The following is a 17,189-nucleotide window of genomic DNA, read 5'->3' on the forward strand; positions in this document are numbered from 1 at the left end:
TGAGTTGGAGTCTCACTCTGTCGCCCAGGCTGGACTGCAGTGACATGATCTTGGCTCACTGCAACCTCTGCCTTCCAGGTTCAAGTGATTCTCCTGCCTCAGCCTCCTGAGTAGCTGGGACTACAAGCGCCTGCCACCATGCCTAGCTAATTTTTGTATTTTTAGTAGAGGCAGGCTTTCAACATGTTGGCCAGGCTGGTCTTGAACTCCTGACCTCAAATGATCCACCCACCCACCTCGGCCTCCCAAAGTGTTGGGATTATAGGTGTGAGCCACCCCGCCCAGCCTATACTCTTAATAGAGAATATATACACTCCTCCTCCAGGTATCATGTTTTTTCATTATATTGTGATTTCTAAATATAAGTGATTTTAAATTCCTGACATTTAAATATATTATTGGTAACAGATTAACACTTTGGCCAGGTGTGGTGACTCACACCTGTAATCCCCACACTTTGGGAGGCCAAGGCAAGAGTATCACTTGAGTCTAGGAGTTTGAGACTAGCTGCAGCAATATAGTGAGACCCTGTCTCTACAAAAAATAAAAAAATTATCTGGGTGTAGTGGCACACACCTGTAGTCCCAGCTACTTAGGAGGCTGAGAGGGGAGATGATTGCTTGAGCCTGGGAGGTTGAGGCTGCAGTGAGTTGTGGCTGCAACACTGTACTCCAGCCTGGGCAACAGAGGGAGACTCTGTCTCAACAAACAAACAAAGAAAAAACCCCACAGCTATCTAGGGAAAAAGTAAAGCAACCAGCATATACAAGTGACATATTGTTATATTTTCACCATAGGTTTGCTTCAAGAAATAGTGCTCCCTTCAGAATGGAAGAATTTATCTGCTTCTTATTTGATGGGGATCAGAGCTAAGATGGCTGACTAAATAAACATGGGGGACTGGAATCTCCTTGGAGATACTCTGGAGGAAGTTCACATCCACTCCACCATGATTGGAAAGATCTGGCTCACCATCCTATTCATATTTCGAATGCTTGTTCTGGGTGTAGCAGCTGAAGATATCTGGAATGATGAGCAGTCCGGCTTTGTCTGCAATACAGAACAACCAGGCTGCAGAAATGTATGCTACGACCAGGCCTTTCCTATCTCCCTCATTAGATATTGGGTTCTGCAGGTGATATTTGTGTCTTCACCATCCCTGGTCTACATGGGCCATGCATTGTACCGACTGAGAGTTCTAGAGGAAGAGAGGCAAAGGATGAAAGCTCAGTTAAGAGTAGAACTGGAGGGGGTAGAGTTTGAAATGCCTAGGGATCGGAGGAGATTGGAGCAAGAGCTTTGTCAGCTGGAGAAAAGGAAACTAAATAAAGCTCCACTCAGAGGAACTTTGCTTTGCACTTATGTGATACACATTTTCACTCGCTCTGTGGTTGAAGTTGGATTCATGATTGGACAGTACCTTTTATATGGATTTCACTTAGAGCCTCTATTTAAGTGCCATGGCCACCCGTGTCCAAATATAATCGACTGTTTTGTCTCAAGACCAACAGAAAAGACAATATTCCTATTATTTATGCAATCTATAGCCACTATTTCACTTTTCTTAAACATTCTAGAAATTTTCCACCTAGGTTTTAAAAAGATTAAAAGAGGGATTTGGGGAAAATACAAATTGAAGAAGGAACATAATGAATTCCATGCAAACAAGGCAAAACAAAACGTAGCCAAATATCAGAGCACATCTGCAAATTCACTGAAGCGACTCCCTTCTGCCCCTGATTATAATCTGTTAGTGGAAAAGCAAACACACACTGCAGTGTACCCTAGTTTAAATTCATCTTCTGTATTGCAGCCAAATCCTGACAATCACAGTGTAAATGATGAGAAATGCATTTTGAATGAACAGGAAACTGTACTTTCTAATGAGATTTCCACACTTAGTACTAGCTGTACTCATTTTCAACACATCAGTTCAAATAATAAAGACACTCATAAAATATTTGGAAAAGAAGTTAATGGTAACCAGTTAAGGGAAAAAAGAGAAACTGAAGGCAAAGACAGCAAAAGGAACTACTACTCTAGGGGTCACCGTTCTATTCCAGGTGTTGCTATAGATGGAGAGAACAACAGGAGGCAGTCACCCCAAACAGCTTTCTCCTTGCCAGCTAGCTGCGATTGGAAACCGCGGTGGCTTACAGCTACATGGGGTTCCTCTACAGAACATGGACACCGGGGGTCACCTCCTAAAGGTAACCTCAAGGGCCAGTTCAGAAAGGGCATAGTCAGAACCCTTCCTCCTTCACAAGGAGAGTCTCAATCACTTGACATTCCAAACACAGCTGATTCTTTGGGAGGGCTGTCCTTTGACCTAGGGTTGGTCAGAACCTGTAATAATCCTGTTTGTCCTCCAAATCACGTAGTGTCCCTAACGAACAATCTCATTGGTAGGCGGGTTCCCACAGATCTTCAGATCTAAACAGCGGTTGGCTTTTAGACATTATATATATTATCAGAGAAGTAGCCTAGTGGTGGTGGGGCACGGACAAAACAGATATGGGCAGCTCTAAAGACCAGCTGTTAAGACAGACAACTGCAAACTCATTTCAGCAAGGGAAAAACAGCTCTAATTCTAGATTGTGAAAGAATACTTCTAAGTCCAAAGACATAAGGTTGTCAAATCAGGATTTTTTTTTTTTTTAATGATATTCTTTCGAATATGTGTTACTGATTTTGGGAAAATCACATGTTCAGAACTGGGGCTAAATGGTTTGATCAGGTTTTCTCTTTGAAGAGACCACAGCCTCAGGACACGGTTCTTCATCTATGTAATTCCACCTTGGACACTGGGTTAATTTTGTTTGCCCCTGGAACACAATCACGTGGTTTCCTTCTAGACTGCATCCTTATGTGTCTTGAGTATAATCACATGTTGCTACCTAGTAAATAAAATCTTAAAAAGATCCGTGGCTTTCCTTCACCAGTTCATACCATCGTGATTCACTGCCCGGATTGGACTCGGCTCTACTCACTGGACATCTAACCTCTCCACTTAATTAACAGTACGCACCCTGCAGGGGTGTTGTGAGGATTAAAATGTAAAACACCTGTGTTTTCTACATTGCCTGGCGCACAGCGCTCAAAAGCTATTGCAAGCTCGTTACTGCTCATCCTCCAGAAGCCCACATCACGTCAGCCACGACTCAAGGAGACTCCAAAGATAAAAGCTGGAACCAAAATACATGATTCTAAACACCCTCCTCAGCTACTGCAAAGTCGTGAGCACTTTCTCAGGACGAGAGCCAAGAAGTCCAGCACCTATGGGTCACCACAGTTTCCGAGGTCCCAGATGAGAAAGATGAGCTCGCTACTACCGTGCGGCGATCCTTCCTCTCGCAATAGTCCCAGTGCTCCCGGGCCCTGCCTCCGGACGCCAGCACAGAATTACCAAAAATCTCACCTCCTGCAAAGAAAACGAATCGCTACGGGGACCGGAAGAGGAAGAGGTGCGGCTCCAACAGCCAGAGGGGCGGGCATACGCAGCCTCCCTCTGCTCAGCCTGCAACGGGGGATGCAGAGCGTCCTGGTCGCCATGAAAACAGGCCACACCCCGGCGATCCCTGCCCGTGGTTCGCAAGTGCGCAGGCGCGCGCCCCCTTCCGCGCATGAGCAGTTCTGCTCCCAACCCGCCAGTCGCGGTCTCCGGCGCCAGCTACGCCGCTGCCGCTGTCACTATGGCCCATTACAAAGTGAGGGGGGCGCGGCGTGGCTGGGGGCATGCGGGCGGTAGCAAGCCGTTGGTCGGCTCTGGGTGGGAGTGGGGTCGCGCGCGCAGGTTTGGGCGGGAGGGCTCCGAGGTAGCGAGGCGGAGGCGGGGTTGCCAGACTCCCAGCGCCTTCTTCCTGCTCGGCTCCTGGGTTCTGGCCACTGACCCCCGGTGTCTCTTCAGGCCGCCGACTCGAAGCGTGAGCAGTTCCGGAGGTACTTGGAGAAGTCGGGGGTGCTGGACACGCTGACCAAGGGTGAGCCTGAGCTAGAAGAGGGTACCTCGTGCCCTCGTCGTGCTCCCCGGCGCTGCCCCTTTCCCCAGCGGGCCGTAGCGTGGGGAAGGAGGGGAAACAGATGGGGCCCGTCCGGGGTCCAGCGAGGTGGGCCTCGGGGTTCGGCAGGGACCTGGCTGCTGGAGGCCGCCCGGGTGAGGTAGCCTAGCTACGCTACCCTTCTCCGCACTGGGAGTGAAACTCTTGCAGCTGTTGCAAAGTCTCTTCAACTTCCGTTGCTTTGCCTCGAGCAGCCGCAGTGGACATGTTTGCCAAAGACCTTCAGATCCCAATTACTCCCACCTTACGGTTTTTGTGGAGTCCTCAGAATCTTGTTAAGAAACAGTTTCCCTCCAACAAAGAGCAACTGGAAAAATGACCGAATTTCAAAGTGGGCTATGAAGTAGTTGAGTGAGCCTAATCCCCGAAGTAGGAGATGCATAGCCAATTTGGCTGTGGCTTTTCAGCCCGCATTCCTTAGTCTGTGTCAATTCTTATTTTGTGTATATTTCATAGTTAAAGTAGAATTACAGTTTAAAGAGCTCGAGGGCATATCAAGATGGTTACATTGTTTTCACTTTTTAAAATGAAAACTTACTGTTAACGCTGTATCTCTTCATTCGTGGCTTCAAGATCTAAGTAAGTAGATGAGTAAAGTGTCGGAAACAGGAGGATTCCAAGGGGTAGGGTACAGTTTACTTCATTAGCTTAGCAGTAATTTAAATGCCTGCTATGTCACTTAACTCACTGGGATTTTCAAGGGTGTAGAATGGAATTGTTGGCAGGGATCAGGACTTGGGTCATATGAAACTAGGAAGTTTGGGAAGTGTGGGAAATAAGTAGGTAACTGCTCTTTGGACAGAAGCAAAGTTTAGAGGAAAATTCTAGGAGCATAGCTCCTGGGTCTTAGCAGAAAGCAGGCTAGTAGTTTTGAATTGTTACCTATTTGGGGTTCAGATAATAGTTTACCTCTTTGCAAATAAACTTCAGCAAGTGTTAAGGGACTACTCTGAAAGTACTGTGCTATGTTGTCTCTGGAAGTATCACGGATGCTTTGAATGTCATTCCCTCTAAAAACTCCATAAGTTCATTTCTTTCATTTAATCATTTTACTCAGGCATCTGTTCTGCACACTGGAGATAAGCAGAGGAGGATAAAAGTCTGGGTTCTCATAAGCTTATGTCCTAGTTGAGGGAGACAAATACATAAATACATAGTGTCAGCTAGAGGTAAGTGTTACAGATAAAAATACAGCGAAGTTAGGGATAAAGAGTAACAGGTGAGGCCAGGCACGTGGCTCATGACTGTAGTCTCAGCACTTTGGGAGGCTGAGGTGGGTGGACTGCTAGAGCCCAGGAGTTCAAGACTAGTCTGGGCAACATGGCAAAACTCCCGTCTCTTAAAAGAAAAAATTGCTGGGCATGGTGTGTGCCTGTAATTTAGCTACTCTGGAGGCTGAGGTGAGAGAATCATTTGAACCCAAGAGGTCAAGGCTGCAGTGAGTTGTGATTGTGCCCCTGGGCAACAGTGACACTCTGTCTCAAAAAAAAAAAAACGACAGGAGGGATGTGTGTGTCATTTTATATAAGGTGGTGGGGGGAAGGCCTTTCTTAAGTACTTTTGAGCAGAAACCTGAAAGAAACAATATCTGTCAAGAGTTTCAGGAAGTATAAGGAGGCCAGAGTGGTTGGATGGAGCAAGTGAAAGATTGAATGGTAAAAGACAGAAAAATGACAGTTGTAGGAGGTAACTGACTACACAGAAGATGTTGCCCAGGCTGGAGTGCAGTGGCATGATCTCAGCTCACTGCAACCTCCACCTCCGGGTTCAAGCGATTGTCCTGCCTCAGCCTCCCAAGTAGCTGGGACTACAGGCATGTGCCACCATGCTCAGCTAATTTTTTGTATTTTTAGTAGAGACGAGGTTTCACCAGGTGGGCCAGGCTGGTCTTGAACTCCTTACCTCAGGTGATCTGCTCACCTCAGCCCCTCAAAGTGCTGGGATTACAAGTGTGAGCCACCGCGCCTGGCCTCCACTAGAATTTAACCTTTCAATCTCCTTAGATTTCCAGGCTCCTAAATAACATCAGCCAACACAGTATTGATGTGATTTATTAAAAATTTGATTTTCAGCTTCAAACACAGGTGCTTTACACAATTCTATTTGTTTTTACTTTCTATTTTTTTTGAGACAGAGTCTTACTCTGTCACCCAGGAATGCCTGGCCTCAAGTGATCCTCCTGTCTTAGCTTCCCCAAGTGTTGATGTTATAGGCATGACCCCCTGTGCCCAGCCTCACTAATTTAATTTACATATATATATATTTTTTCGAGACAAGGTCTCTGTCGCCCAGACTGGAGTGCAGTGGTGCAGTCACGTCTCACTGCAGTCTTAATCTCCCAGGTTCAAGCAATTCTTCCACCTCAGACACCCAAGTAGCTGGGACTACAGGCATGCACCACCATGCCCAGCTAATTTTTAGTTTTTTTTTTTTTGAGACGGAGTCTCGCTTTGTCACCCAGGCTGGAATGCAGTGGTTCTGTCTCGGCTCACTGCAAGCTCCGCCTCCTGGGTTCATGCCATTCTCCTGTCTCAACCTCCCAAGTAGCTGGGACTACAGGTGCCCGCCACCACGCCCAGCTAATTTTTTGTATATTTAGTAGAGACAGGGTTTCACTGTGTTAGCCAGGATGGTCTTGATCTCTTAACTTCATGATCCGCCTGCCTAGGCCTCCCAAAGTGCTGGGATTACAGGTGTGAGTCACCATGCCCAACCAATTTTTTTTTTTTTGGTAGAGTCGGGGTGTTGCCCAGGTTGATCTCAAAAACTCCTAGGCTCAAGCAGTCCTCCTGCCTTGGCCTCTCAAAGTGCTGGAATTTCAGGCATGAGCCACTGTGTCTGGCCTAAAATTTTTACAGCTTATTTCCAAGATGATTTGAAATAGTTTATAATATTAAAACACTATGAAAGGATGGCTAAAGATAAAGATGATAAGTCATTTGGAAGCTGAAGCATTTTAGCTATTTTGAGCACTATATCAACCTCTAAAAATCCTGGCTGCGAAGGCAAAAAGGGGCGCACGATTGGGTATAGAGTTCTTGTCTGATTAAAAGGAACTGCATTTCATTTATAGAAAAACACAGGAAACTTAGTATTTACAGTATCTTCTGCAATGATCAACCTTGTAAGTACCACTGACAGAAATTAGAAGCCAAAAGAAATGGGATGGGGGAATAAGAGGAGAGAGAAGACTATTAATATTCGTGTCTTATAAAATTAGGATTTGGCTGGGTGCAGTGGCTCATGCCTGTAATTCCAGAACTTTGGGATGCTGAGGAGGGCAGATCACCTGAGGTCGGGAGTTTGAGACTAGCCTGACCAACATGGAGAAACCCCGTCTCTACTAAAAATACAAAATTAGCTGGGCATGGTGGTGCATGCCTGTAATCCCAGCTACTACAGAGGCTGAGGCAGGAGAATCGCTTGAACCTGGGAGGCAGAGGTTGTGGTGAGCGGAGATTGCATGCCTTTGCACTCCAGCCAGGGCAACAAGAGCAAAACTCCGTCTCAAAAACAAACAAAAACAACGAATTTCTCAAAAAATAGTGCTGTTAAGTGTATTTAGATGAAGAGTAACTATCAGAACTCAATGTAAATTGTTAAATATAGTTGCCCATTTGATTTTTTCATACTGTATATTATTTTGGTAAGTTATTAAAACTCTAAAAGAACAAAAGAAGTATGTAAGTTGGTTTACAACGGGACTTAACTTGGGGTCTAGATATCGATCACTGTTTTTCTTTCTTTTTTTTTTTTTTTTTTTGAGGCGGAGTCTCGCTCTGTCGCCCGGACTGGAGTGCAGTGGCCGGATCTCAGCTCACTGCAAGCTCCGCCTCCTGGGTTTACGCCATTCTCTTGCCTCAGCCTCCCGAGTAGCTGGGACTACAGGTGCCCGCCACCTCGCCCGGCTAGTTTTTGTATTTTTTTAGTAGAGACGGGGTTTCACCGTGTTAGCCAGGATGGTCTCGATCTCCTGACCTCGTGATCCGCCCGCCTCGGCCTCCCAAAGTGCTAGGATTACAGGCTTGAGCTACCGTGCCCGGCCTTTTTTTCTTTTAGACAGAGTCTTGCTCTGTCGCCCGGACTGGAGTGCAGTGGCCGGATCTCAGCTCACTGCAAGCTCCGCCTCCTGGGTTTACGCCATTCTCTTGCCTCAGCCTCCCGAGTAGCTGGGACTACAGCCACTGGCCACCACGCTCGGCTAATTTTTTTGTATTTTTAGTAGAGACGGGATTTCACTGTGTTAGCCAGGATGGTCTTGATCTGACCTGGTGATTTGCCCGCCTCAGCCTCCCAAAGTGATGGGATTACAGGCGTGAGCCACTGTGCCCAGCCACATTTTTTTGTGTGTGGTTACTTTTTTTGCTTTTATTAAATTTTTCAAAGGGTTCCATGCACAAAAAGGCCAACTACTAATTTAGAGTTTGTCGAAGTAGTAATTCTAGGAAGAATTTGTTCCATAGATGAAGAGCAAGGCAGTGCTCATATGAGTGATTAGATATGAAACCACTCAAGTATATCTTATTTTAATGTTGATTTGAGCATGTTGACTCAAATTGGTTGGTGGTTATTTAGCAAAACAAACTTCACTTTTAAGATCATGTTTGAATTCAGAGCGTCTTCCAGTAATTACCATAGTCCTGTTGATTCTTTCCTAAATTCTCGAATTTCTTTCTTCTCACTGTTCTATCACTGCCATCACTCTGCTGCAGGTTGTTGTCTTTTTAAACTGGATTACATCAGCCTTTTAACTGTTCTTCCTGTCTTTATCCTCATCCCACTCCAGCTGGTTCACATAGCAGTTAAGAGTGGATCCTGTCACTCCCTTCCTTAAAACTGTTTAATTATATGCCAACCAAATTTGCATGACCCTCCATAATGTGGCCATGACCACCTTTCCAGCTTCCTTTCCTGCCAAATTACATCTCCAGCCATACTTGAATTTTCAGTTCCTCAATACATTGTTTTCTTGCTCCTGGGCCTTCCCATTTTATCTGAAACACTCATCCCCTAGGTATCAGGTCTCTGCCTTCCTTTAGGAATCCTTCCCTGATGTCCTAGGCTTGCTTAGGTGTTCTTCCAGTGTGCTACCGTAATCCATTATCCAGTATTACTGCTTGACACCCTCTGTCTAGTTCCTTGCATATCTTTTACACTTGACTGTAAATTTGTTGAGAACAGGGACCTTGTCTGTCTTGTTCAGCATTGTATAGTCTTTGCAACGTGCTCAGCATATAGTTGGCACCTAATATTTACTTGGTAATGGAATATAATTTCAGCCATTCAAATTTAATACGTCAATTGTTGCTTTTTCTGCTTTTTGATTTGCAGTGTTGGTAGCCTTATATGAAGAACCAGAGAAACCTAACAGTGCTTTGGAGTATCCTTTCATCTTTCAAGTCAGAAAAAGGCTTTATTTTGAAACTCTTATTTTTTTAGATAGATAATAACCTTTAAAATACTTCTGAATATTGAGAAAGTTACTTTTTTTTTTTTTGAGACGGAGTCTTGCACTGTTGCCTGGTGGGGAGTGCAGTGGTGTGATCTTGGCTCACTGCAACCTCCGCCTCCCGGCTTCAAGCGATTCTCTTGCCTCAGCCTCCCAAGTAGCTGGGATTACAGGTGCCCGCCACCAAGCCCAGCTAATTTTTTGTATTTTTAGTAGAGACAGCGTTTCCCTATGTTGGTCAGGCTAGTCTCAAACTCCTGACCTCATGATCTGCCCAACTTGGCCTCCCAAAGTGCTGGGATTACAGGCGTGAGCCACCATGCCCGGCGGAGAAAGTTACTTTCACTTGAGTTTTTGGATGGTGATCTCTGGGTAGATATTGGTGGTAAAGTGGGTGACTCTGGTCAGGGATATTGATACTACTCTGTGCTATTTCATTAGTTTCATTCGTGTCTAATAAGTAAGTTCTTAACATTGATAATAGTTTTTTAAAGCATCACTTAGGAGCTGCTACCCCAGAGAATCCAGAAATAGAGCTGCTTCGCCTAGAACTGGCCGAAATGAAAGAGAAATATGAAGCTATTGTAGAAGAAAATAAAAAACTGAAAGCAAAGGTAAATTTTAAAAAATAATTCATGTTAAAATAATTTTACCTGTAATAATTATATGATGAAAACCTCACTAAAATGGACAGGAGGGGAGGAAGGTGGGTGAATATCAATTTGAATTCATTGCAAAGGCCAAAGTTATGCTCTGTCTAGAAGACCACAAGACAGACTGGGCGTGGTGGCTCATGCCTGTAATTCTAGCACTTTGGGAGGCCAAGGTGGGCAGATCACGAGGTCAAGAGTTCGAGACCAGCTTAGCCAACATGGTGAAACCCTGTCTCTACTAAGAATACAAAAATTAGCCAGGCATGGTGGCATGTGCCTGTAATCCCAGCTACTCTGGAGGCTGAGGCAGGAGAATCACTTGAACCCGGGAGGTGTAAGTTCCAGTGAGCCGAGATTGTGCCACTGCATTCCAGCCTGGGTGACAGAGTAAGACTTCATCTCACGGTGGGGGAAAGAAAAGAAAACAAGAAGACCACAAGACATACTGGAAATAGGACAAGCAAAGAAGCAAAGTGTGGTCAAGAAGAGGTCTGGCTGGGTGCGGTGGCTCACACCTATAATCCCAGCACTTTGGGAGGCCGAGGTGGGCAGATCACCTGACGTCAGGTGTTCGAGATCGGCCTGGCCAACACGGAGATACCCCGTCTCTACTGAAAATAGAAAATTAGCCGGACTTGGTGGTGCATGCCTATAATCCCAGCTACCTGGGAGGCTGAGGCAGGAGAATTGCTTGAACCCGGGAGGTGGAAGTTGCAGTGAGCCAAGACCGTGCCACTGCACTCCAGCCTAGGCAACAAGAATGAAACTCCATCTCAAAAAAAAAAAAAAAAAAAGAGGTTCTTAGGAACCTGCATCAACAAAAGGATGAGAATATTGGTTAATGCTCTTTATAAGTAAATGGTCAGTTCTGAAGTTCTTAAGCAGTTGATTTTAAGTAGGCCAATATGGGGCCACTGCTTTGTAAATGGTACCTCTTAGAATTTGTACAGTTCATAGTCTGCAAGGCCATATGTGGTGGCCCTCTGTAAATTTGTTAGGAGTTAATTTTATCTAGTGCTAAAGTTTATTCTTTCTTTTCTTGAGACAGGGTCGCTGTTACCCAGGCTGGTGTGCAGTGGTGCAGTCATGTCTCACTGCAGCCTTGACTTCCCAGGCTCAAGCAATCCCCCGACCTCTACCTCTTGAGTAGCTGGGACTGCAGGCATTTGCCACCATGCTCGGCTAATTTTTAAATTTTTTTAGAAATGGGGTCCCACTGTGTTGCCCAGGTTGGTCTCAAACTCATGGGCTCAAACATTCCTCCTGGCTTGGCCTCCCAAAGTGTTGGGATTATAGGCATGAGCCACCACACCCAGCCAGTTTTTTCTTTTTTTTTTGTACTTTTTTTTTTTTTAGTAGAGATGGGGTTTCACCGTGTTAGCCAGGATAGTCTCGAACTCCTGACCTCGTGATCCGCCTGTCTCGGCCTCCCACAGTGCTGGGATTACAGGCTTGAGCCACCGCACCCGGCCAAGCCAGTTTTTTCTTTTTTCAAAGTCCTGTGAGAATTTTCATGAACTTCAAATTAATCAACTCTTAAGTCTTTGAGGTCTTAACATGTTCTTAATCACATAATGTATTTTACCTTACTCTGAGTATTTCTCATAATTTATCTTCTCAACAACTTTGTGAGATAAGTGAAACAAGTACACAAGCCACTTTATAGGTGAAGAAATGAAAGCACAGTGAAGTCTAATAAGCTTCTCAACTCCAACAGGTAGTTGGCAGAACCCTAATGTTAGCCTAGTGTTCTTGCAAGGAACCACACTTAGCATAAAATAAAATGCATTTATTTTAAATTATCCAAGGTTCCACAATGTGTAATGCTAGTTAACTCTTTGGAACCTTTTAACTCAAAGACATTAGTAGTTTATTGGCTAAGTTAAGACATGTCACATAACTCTTTATCTACTTTTCAGTGGGTATTTTCAGTAAACTTTTGGTGGGGAGGAAGAAAGTTCCTTATAAGCAAAGGAATCTTTGGGAAGATATAGTTTATTGCATATCAAGTATTTGAACAGTACAGTCATGATCTGGAATGCAATTTTAGTTTCAAAGCAATTTTAAAGGTTTATATGAAAAGGGCTTTCATTAGATTTGATTGTATTAAATCTTAAATCACTGAAGAGTTTAAAATGGATAGTTATAGAAACTGATACAAATACAATTTACTGACTTGATAACTAGTTGAATATAATAGTTACCTTGTTTTTCTATTTTTTTACCCAATTTAGAATGAAATTCACCTAAATTCCTCTGTCTTTGCCCCATAGCTTGCTCAGTATGAACCACCTCAGGAGGAGAAGCGTGCTGAATAGGATTCTTCTCAGTTGAAAAGACAATGAAAAATGGTTTTGTATGACTTGAATAGTTTGTATAGTATATAATCTTTTCTGAACAGATGCTATAGAACTCTTTTAATATGTTTAATTCACCTATCACACTCTGTTAAAAACACATAGAATCATCAATAAAAACTCAATATAACTTTCTTTGGGTCTTAAAGCAGGAGAATCCAAAGTAAATCCTGAAAAAAACCTAAACACAGCCATCTAACTCATTACCTTAAAAGACATTCTGTTTATTAGTCGGATTAGGAATGATGGCACTGGTTGTATTTTAGCCAAGACAGTTTAGCATGGAGCTATTCCTTGGTATAGTGCAGGATATGAACACAGGTACAGTCATTCTTTGAAGGTGACACTGTTATGTATATTCCCTATAGGCAGCTGGAGAGATCTGTGTGACACAAGATGCTTTTGTACAGGTTCCCATGAGTCTTCTGCTCTTGTTTGTGTAACATGGAACAAATAACTTCTTTGCCACCACTTTGCCTTAGATAACTGTGTGTGTGTGCCAGTTTGAACTCTGACACCACATTTTCCTTCTATGCAATCATGCCTTGTCTGATAATCTTGCATTGCTTTGCTCTGAGCTTTAGTGGGTCCTAGTTGCACACTGGCCTTTCTGTGCTGTGTTTCAATTTGCCTAATAATAGCAGTTACCCTGATTGTAATTTATGTAACTTTAAACAGGATCACACTGTACCCCCTGCCTGCCTTATTTGCTTACTGAGCACAGGACAGAGGCAATATACAACTCTGGGTTCACACACAAGCTGAGATGAGAAGAGGAATGAGCCATATATTGTGGAAAATCATAGTTTGTAGGTATAATTATATAGTGCTTTTCTCCCTCAAAGTATTTTTCTAGCCTTGAATTCATTTTATCTTCATTATATAATCCCTGTGAAGTAGGTGGGACAAGTATGAGGGGAAGAGGGGTGCTGAATTTTTAGGCCAAAGACTGATATTAATACAAATCACTCACTAACTGTAGAGCCTTGGGCATATCAGTGAACTGCTCTAAGATTTACTGTCTTCATCTGTTTAATGAGTAGAATATCCGTGATGCCTACCTCACAGGGTTGTTGTGAGGGTCAAATGAGAATGTATGTGAAAGATTTGTAAATGGTAAAGCACTATATTCTTGTTTGTTAGTCCTTTTTCCTTTCTTTGGTTAGACCTATAGTCAGATGTTTTGTTTTATTGATCACTTATTTTCCTTACTGATAGACTGTCATTTTATAGACATATTCCTATATCATATATTCTCTCTCTGTTGTTAGAGAACCTTTCTTTGTTTTTGGTCAAAACACATAGAAAACAAAATGATCCAATGAAAACTGGTTTAACTAGCAAAAGCCTTGGCACCTGTTGGAGACTATGGCCAAGCCAATTATAAGGGCATTTAAATCAGCCCTGTTAGTAGGAATGTGGCTATAGCTGGTGCCTCTTCAAGTCACAAGTTTGTTTTTGGAGTGGGTCCAGAAGATCATTCGCTTGAATAGATTTCTCTCTTACCAATTTGAGTACCTCCTACATGGGCAGCAGTGGACTAAGTGCTGGGTGTGATAAAGAGGAATGACTTAATTAGGAGACTATATAATCAAATACAGTGTGGGTTAGGACCTGTGACAGACCATTATAATAAAGCATGGCCCCATGAGGGTTTTGGAAGAGAGGGAGACTTGGCTTCTTTAGTTGGTGTGACAGTTTTTTGGTAGATACAGGTTGAAATTTTTTTGTGGCAGCCAATCCTCATGTGCTTTTTACTCATTGGATTAGTATTAATATTTATGTCAGTAAGCCAGGTGACTGTGACTGTCTTTGGTACTATCCTTTTTGAACAGAAAGGCAACATGTGGGTTCGATAATCACACTTTTAGGTGAAACTGACTTGCTTAAACTGCTGTAACAGTCTGTGCTATTTAAGAATTCAGGATCAGCCTAGCCTCTAGAGGTCCTCTTCAACATTTCTGTCAAGGATTTGGATGAAGACAATATACAACAAGATGCTCGATGGAAGAGAGAATGGATCCTACCAGTTAAGCTCCTGTTATGCTTCTGTTGCTTTGTCTATAAAATATCAACTTCACATCTTGCCTACCTCACAAGGTGGTTGTAAGAATCAAATTAAATATAATGGATGTAAAAGTGCCTTGCAAACTGTAAAGGATTACATACAGACCAGATGGTAGTGCCAAATCTGTGACACAAATTGGAAAGTCTGGTTGGAAGACTATATTGAAACAAGCTTTAAAATGATTTTAACCACGTGGAATACCCAAACTGCTGGGCCTAAACCAAAAAGCTGAAGTATCAAGTCTTAACGTTTAGGTTCAGAAATGCAGCTATACACATTTAGGCACTAGGATTGCTGACAAAAGTGTTGGTTCCAGTGATTATCAACGAGAACCACCCTGTGGATCCTTAAAAATAAAAATTCCATTCTGGAAAGTACAAATAGAAATATTGTCTAGGTGTTACATGGTCATTCTGAAAGTTGTACTGTTTAGTATTGCTTTGTAGGAGTCAGATGTTTGATGAATATTGACAAGATTGAATGCAGAACAAGAGACAGGGACCATCCTGGCCAACATGGTGAAACCCTGTCTCTACTAAAAATACAACAATTAGCTGGGCGTGGTGGTGGGCGCCTGTAGTCCCAGCTACTCAGGAGGCTGAGGCAGGAGAATCGCTTGAACCCAGGAGGCAGAGGTTGCAGTGAGCTGAGATCGTGCCACTGCACTCCAGCCTAGCGACAGACAGAGCGAGACTCCGTCTCAAAAAAGAAAAAAAAAAAGTTCCTCAGTTACACTAGCAACATTTCAAGTGCTAATTCCTCATAGGACTAGCAGCTACATGTTTGCAGAAAAATAACATGTCTATCATGTATATCAGTTGTATTGAACAGCACCATAGAATGGTTGAAACAGGATGTTCAGCAAAGAACAGAGACTTAGTGGGTAATGAATACTGCAATCTGGTATTTGAAGTGCTGTCATGAAAAAGATGAAGAGTATTCCTATTTTATTCTATTAGGCTTCAGGGAGTGTGGTTTGACTTTAAGACTTTTTTTGAGACGGAGTCTCGCTCTGTCGCCCAGGCTGGAGTGCAGTGGTGCGATCTCGGCTCACTGCAAGCTCCACCTCTGGTTTCACGCGATTCTCCTGCCTGAGCCTCCCGAGTAGCTGGGACTACAGGCGCCCGCCACCACGCCCGGCTAATTTTTTTCGTATTTTTAGTAGAGACGGGGTTTCACCGTGTTAGCCTGGATGGTCTCGATCTCCAGACCTCGTGACCCACCCGCCTCTGCCTCCCAAAGTGCTAGGATTACAGGAGTGAGCCACTGCGCCCGGCCGACTTAAAGAAATTTTTAAACAAAAGTTTACCACAGTGGAGTTGGCTGCCTTTCGAGATGGTGAGCTCTTTTCCCTTCTATTTAAGTGCATTCTGCATGTCTGTTAGATACTATAGAGTTGGTTCGTTTTTGGTCAGAGGTTGGGCTAGATGACCTCTAAGGGTGTATCCTACCTCTAACTTACGGGTTTAGACAAAACCAAAGTCCCAGACCTTCCTGCATGTGCGAATTTTTCCTTCATAATCAAGAAGTCAGTCTCCTTGGAGGGCTGGGAGCACCCCCACTCCCGTACTTTAAAAAAAGTATACGGCTGTGCTTTAAGTGGATCCTCTTGTCAGAGTTCCAGTTCTAGAGCCTGATTGTCAAAGATAAAAATTCCTCTATATTTCTCGGACATACCTGGTGACAAGCTTTTGCTTTTGTTTGCTTTCATTATCCAATACTTTAGTCTCTAATCTAAACGAGGTTATAGAAGAGGCAGTGTTCTATGGGGGATGGAATTCCTGGAGTAGACTTTGACAAGGCGGGAAGGAGGGCAAATTGAGTCCCGTTGGGTTTGAAGTGGCAGCAGTATTCACTATCGGCGACTTACTGAAGAAAGAAGGTAAAATGTTCTAGCTTGGCTGCATCTGCTTTCCTATCAGGGTCCAGCTACCTGCTAGAACAAAGTCACGGTGACCCGTGACTCTGCCTTGGTTGAGGTTTGCCCTCAGTGTGGCTGGCTCCCCCATACCTTTGCACATCCCAATCTATCCATCCACCTAGATCTGCTCAGACGCTTTCTCATCCAACTCCCGAGCATTATTTATCCGTGACCTTCCCACATAATATTTCGTAGCGAGGTTACTTACGCAGAGGTCCGATCTCTCTGTTCATCTTCAAGCAACCTGAGGGCAGGCAGGGTCCGAGTCAGATCCAGTTCTGTGCCCTTTGCTAGGTACCCAGGACACTGCAGGCATCAATAAATATCGGTTGGGAAAGTACAGTTGCAGGATGAGCATAATCAATTCTTCCCTCAAATGCCGGGAGAGCATCTCCATAGCGGTGCTCTGGGAGCCCGGAAGAAGGAAGGGGGGCAGTGCGGACCGCGGTGCAAGCGGGCCGGGGCGGAGGGCTGAGGGCCCAAGCCCAGGCAAGAGGCGCGGCCGAGCCGCCCTCCTCGTGACTCCTCCTCCCCCCTCCGCGGCTGCTAGTCAGGTGATTCCGGCACGTGACGGGGCACCACCTACCCTGCTGCTCTCGAGTGGCAGCTCGGACGGCCAATGAGCGGCTGGACTTCGGCTCGGGGCCTATGAGAGCCAGGCACTGGGGGGCGGGCCGGACGGT

At 44.3% G+C, this 17,189-nt stretch overlaps 3 protein-coding genes and 1 long non-coding RNA gene across 4 annotated transcripts in view; 3 read left to right on the top strand and 1 right to left on the bottom strand.

The window, feature by feature from the left end:
* GJA9 (gap junction protein, alpha 9, 59kDa) overlaps nucleotides 1–2,923 on the top strand; it is a 7,739-nt gene extending 4,816 nt beyond the window's left edge. The window contains exon 2 of the mRNA XM_011955271.1: nucleotides 798–2,923. Within this exon, the coding sequence (XP_011810661.1) occupies nucleotides 893–2,437 (1,545 nt within the window). The 5' untranslated portion in view covers nucleotides 798–892 and the 3' untranslated portion in view covers nucleotides 2,438–2,923. The remainder of the gene's footprint in view (nucleotides 1–797) is intronic.
* Nucleotides 768–3,596, bottom strand: LOC105521182. The gene is made up of 2 exons (XR_001003234.1): nucleotides 3,419–3,596; nucleotides 768–1,050 (listed from the first exon to the last, which is right to left on the bottom strand). It is a non-coding gene; the product is annotated as an uncharacterized LOC105521182 (long non-coding RNA).
* An 11-nt stretch (nucleotides 3,597–3,607) lies between these two features.
* MYCBP (MYC binding protein) lies at nucleotides 3,608–14,659 on the top strand. The gene is made up of 5 exons (XM_011955273.1): nucleotides 3,608–3,707; nucleotides 3,908–3,980; nucleotides 9,390–9,438; nucleotides 9,992–10,121; nucleotides 12,434–14,659. The coding sequence occupies exons 1-5, from the start codon at nucleotides 3,624–3,626 to the stop codon at nucleotides 12,476–12,478; spliced, it is 381 nt and encodes a 126-aa protein (XP_011810663.1). The 5' UTR covers nucleotides 3,608–3,623; the 3' UTR covers nucleotides 12,479–14,659.
* RRAGC (Ras-related GTP binding C) overlaps nucleotides 3,724–17,189 on the top strand; it is a 33,932-nt gene continuing 20,466 nt past the window's right edge. Inside the window, exons 1-5 of the mRNA XM_011955272.1 lie at nucleotides 3,724–3,769; nucleotides 3,908–3,980; nucleotides 9,390–9,438; nucleotides 9,992–10,121; nucleotides 12,434–12,516. Of these exons, the coding sequence (XP_011810662.1) occupies nucleotides 12,502–12,516 (15 nt within the window). The 5' untranslated portion in view covers nucleotides 3,724–3,769; nucleotides 3,908–3,980; nucleotides 9,390–9,438; nucleotides 9,992–10,121; nucleotides 12,434–12,501. The remainder of the gene's footprint in view (nucleotides 3,770–3,907; nucleotides 3,981–9,389; nucleotides 9,439–9,991; nucleotides 10,122–12,433; nucleotides 12,517–17,189) is intronic.

Source organism: Colobus angolensis, unplaced genomic scaffold (genome assembly GCF_000951035.1).
Source record: "Colobus angolensis palliatus isolate OR3802 unplaced genomic scaffold, Cang.pa_1.0 Scaffold4, whole genome shotgun sequence".
Lineage (NCBI taxonomy): Eukaryota > Metazoa > Chordata > Mammalia > Primates > Cercopithecidae > Colobus > Colobus angolensis.